Below are 1,854 nucleotides of genomic sequence, written 5' to 3'. Positions count from 1 at the left end.
TCCCTTTCCTCCTGCCCCAACCCTCCCCAATTAGTTTACATGTTATAGTTAGTCAGGGCTAAATGTTATTTCCATTACGAATAGATCTTCCATGTATAGAATTAGCAAGTCTTAGAGCTGGAAGCAACTTCTCAAATTATTTAACTCTATCTTAGAAGAGTAATCTGAGGTACAGAGATGAACCCAAGGAGACTACAGGATCTGTGTTAGCCACTGGTTTATCTTTGCATTTGTAGTAGAAAAAAATGCAAGGGATTTTGTCTTTTCTTGTATTTAAGTAAGTTTGGAGGAGTCCAATAACTGAGACTATTTCTACTACTATCATTGAAAAGCAAAAGTAAGTCAGGATTACCTTTGCAGCAATTCTCAGCCCGTCCTGTGCCTCTCATAGTCTGGGACCCTTCAGGGGATGTCCGCCTGCCAGCAGTCAGATATCCCTGGAAGGGTCCTTAGCACTGCTGGGGAGGCAGGAGCTCTGCCGAGCTTGCCACCTGTGAGCCGGGCTTCTGGCTGAGCCCAGTTCCGCACTGGTTACTATAGTAACTCCTGAGCTCCAAGGTCAAACCACACATGGGACATGTGAGGTTTTCCTCCCCTCTTCCCTTATTGTTTTCCTATTTCCTTTGGGCTTTCTTCTTCTCCTTCTGGATGAGGGGCTTCCTTCCCTTTATTTTATAAATATAGACCTGCTGTTTCCAGCTCCCTCAGTCTATGGAAATGTACCTGTTGCAGTTTTTCAGCTCCCCTTTTCTATGGAAATATACCCTCTGCTGCTCAGCAGCTCTGTGCTCCATCCATGGTCCCCTTAGTGAAAAGTTGATTCAAAGAGCTTACATGATTTCTCTCACCCACCAAAGAGAATGACATTCTCTTTGGTTCAGACCACAGCAAAATCAGTTGGGTTATTTCTGTCTGCTTCTTCAAAACGTTTCCTCCTGGGTCTATACTCTTTTAATCACCATTAAAGACACCTGCAAATGGAAACTAAAAGTAGACAATACAAATACTATTTTGTTGCTATTACTGCACATGAATACACTTTGTGCATTCTAATTAAAGAGAACAGGTGCTCTTGTTATACATCCTCTATGTTTCAAGCTATATGAAAATAAACAAATGGTATCAAAGCCACACTATGGTACAGAATACTTTATATTTTTTTATTTTTGCGCTAATGCAGAATCGCTTTGGCCAAACGCACCGTTTCATTTCCCAACAATCTCCATCAGTTTCCTGTTGCTTTCAGCTTGCTGTGCTAACTTCTCCGCGTTGGCCATTTTCAAGACTTCTCTGAGGATGTGGAAGGTGAGATCCAGCGAGGTGGTAGTTTCCCTGGATCGCCTCTCCCTTTCCAGGGCCTCCTGGCGACCGCTGAGGGCGCTCTCAGCACCACGCTCAGCGGGACTCGCAGGGCTATTGAGAGGGCGCTGGGGAAGCGATCGCAGCTGTCTCAATGCGCGGAAAAAGTTGGCGGTTACCTTGTGAGGAGAAAGGTGGCTGCTGCTGCGGAGGGCGAGGGGCGAGGAGGCTGACCAGAGGGGAGCAGCGGGGCTCTCTTTGAGGTTACCTTGGCGGAAGAAGTATTCTTCCCCCGTGGTGAGCGGGACCGGCTGAACTGGAAGGACCTGCCGCCGCGGCGGCTGGAAGAAATCTCGGGGTTGGGGAAGTTGTGGGGTCTGTCGGGAGCCTGGGACAGGCCCCCGGATGACGAGGGCCCTGCATGGCGGGCAGGGCAGGAGAGCCATGAGCAGGACGCCCGCGGACACGAGCAGCGGCAGTCTCATGTTAGAGGCACTAGGAGAAGGAAAGAGAGAAAGAGTTGATCACAGTTTAGCTCAACTGGGGAGGTGCGAG

General features: G+C 48.4%; 1 protein-coding gene across 1 annotated transcript; it reads right to left on the bottom strand.

Moving 5' to 3' along the window:
- Window positions 1-906: 906 nt before the first annotated feature.
- Window positions 907-1,790, bottom strand: CRH (corticotropin releasing hormone). The gene has a single exon (XM_006772983.2). The coding sequence runs from the start codon at window positions 1,782-1,784 to the stop codon at window positions 1,206-1,208; it is 579 nt and encodes a 192-aa protein (XP_006773046.1). The 5' UTR covers window positions 1,785-1,790; the 3' UTR covers window positions 907-1,205.
- Window positions 1,791-1,854: the final 64 nt, after the last annotated feature.

Source organism: Myotis davidii, unplaced genomic scaffold (assembly GCF_000327345.1).
Source record: "Myotis davidii unplaced genomic scaffold, ASM32734v1 scaffold4346, whole genome shotgun sequence".
NCBI lineage: Eukaryota > Metazoa > Chordata > Mammalia > Chiroptera > Vespertilionidae > Myotis > Myotis davidii.
Note: the sequence above shows the minus strand (reverse complement) of the source record. Positions and strands in the feature narration are given on the sequence as shown.

Bases quoted from the DNA above. Each gene is read 5' to 3' on its own strand.
- CRH (XM_006772983.2), bottom strand. From the start codon at position 1,784: ATGAGACTGCCGCTGCTCGTGTCCGCGGGCGTCCTGCTCATGGCTCTC.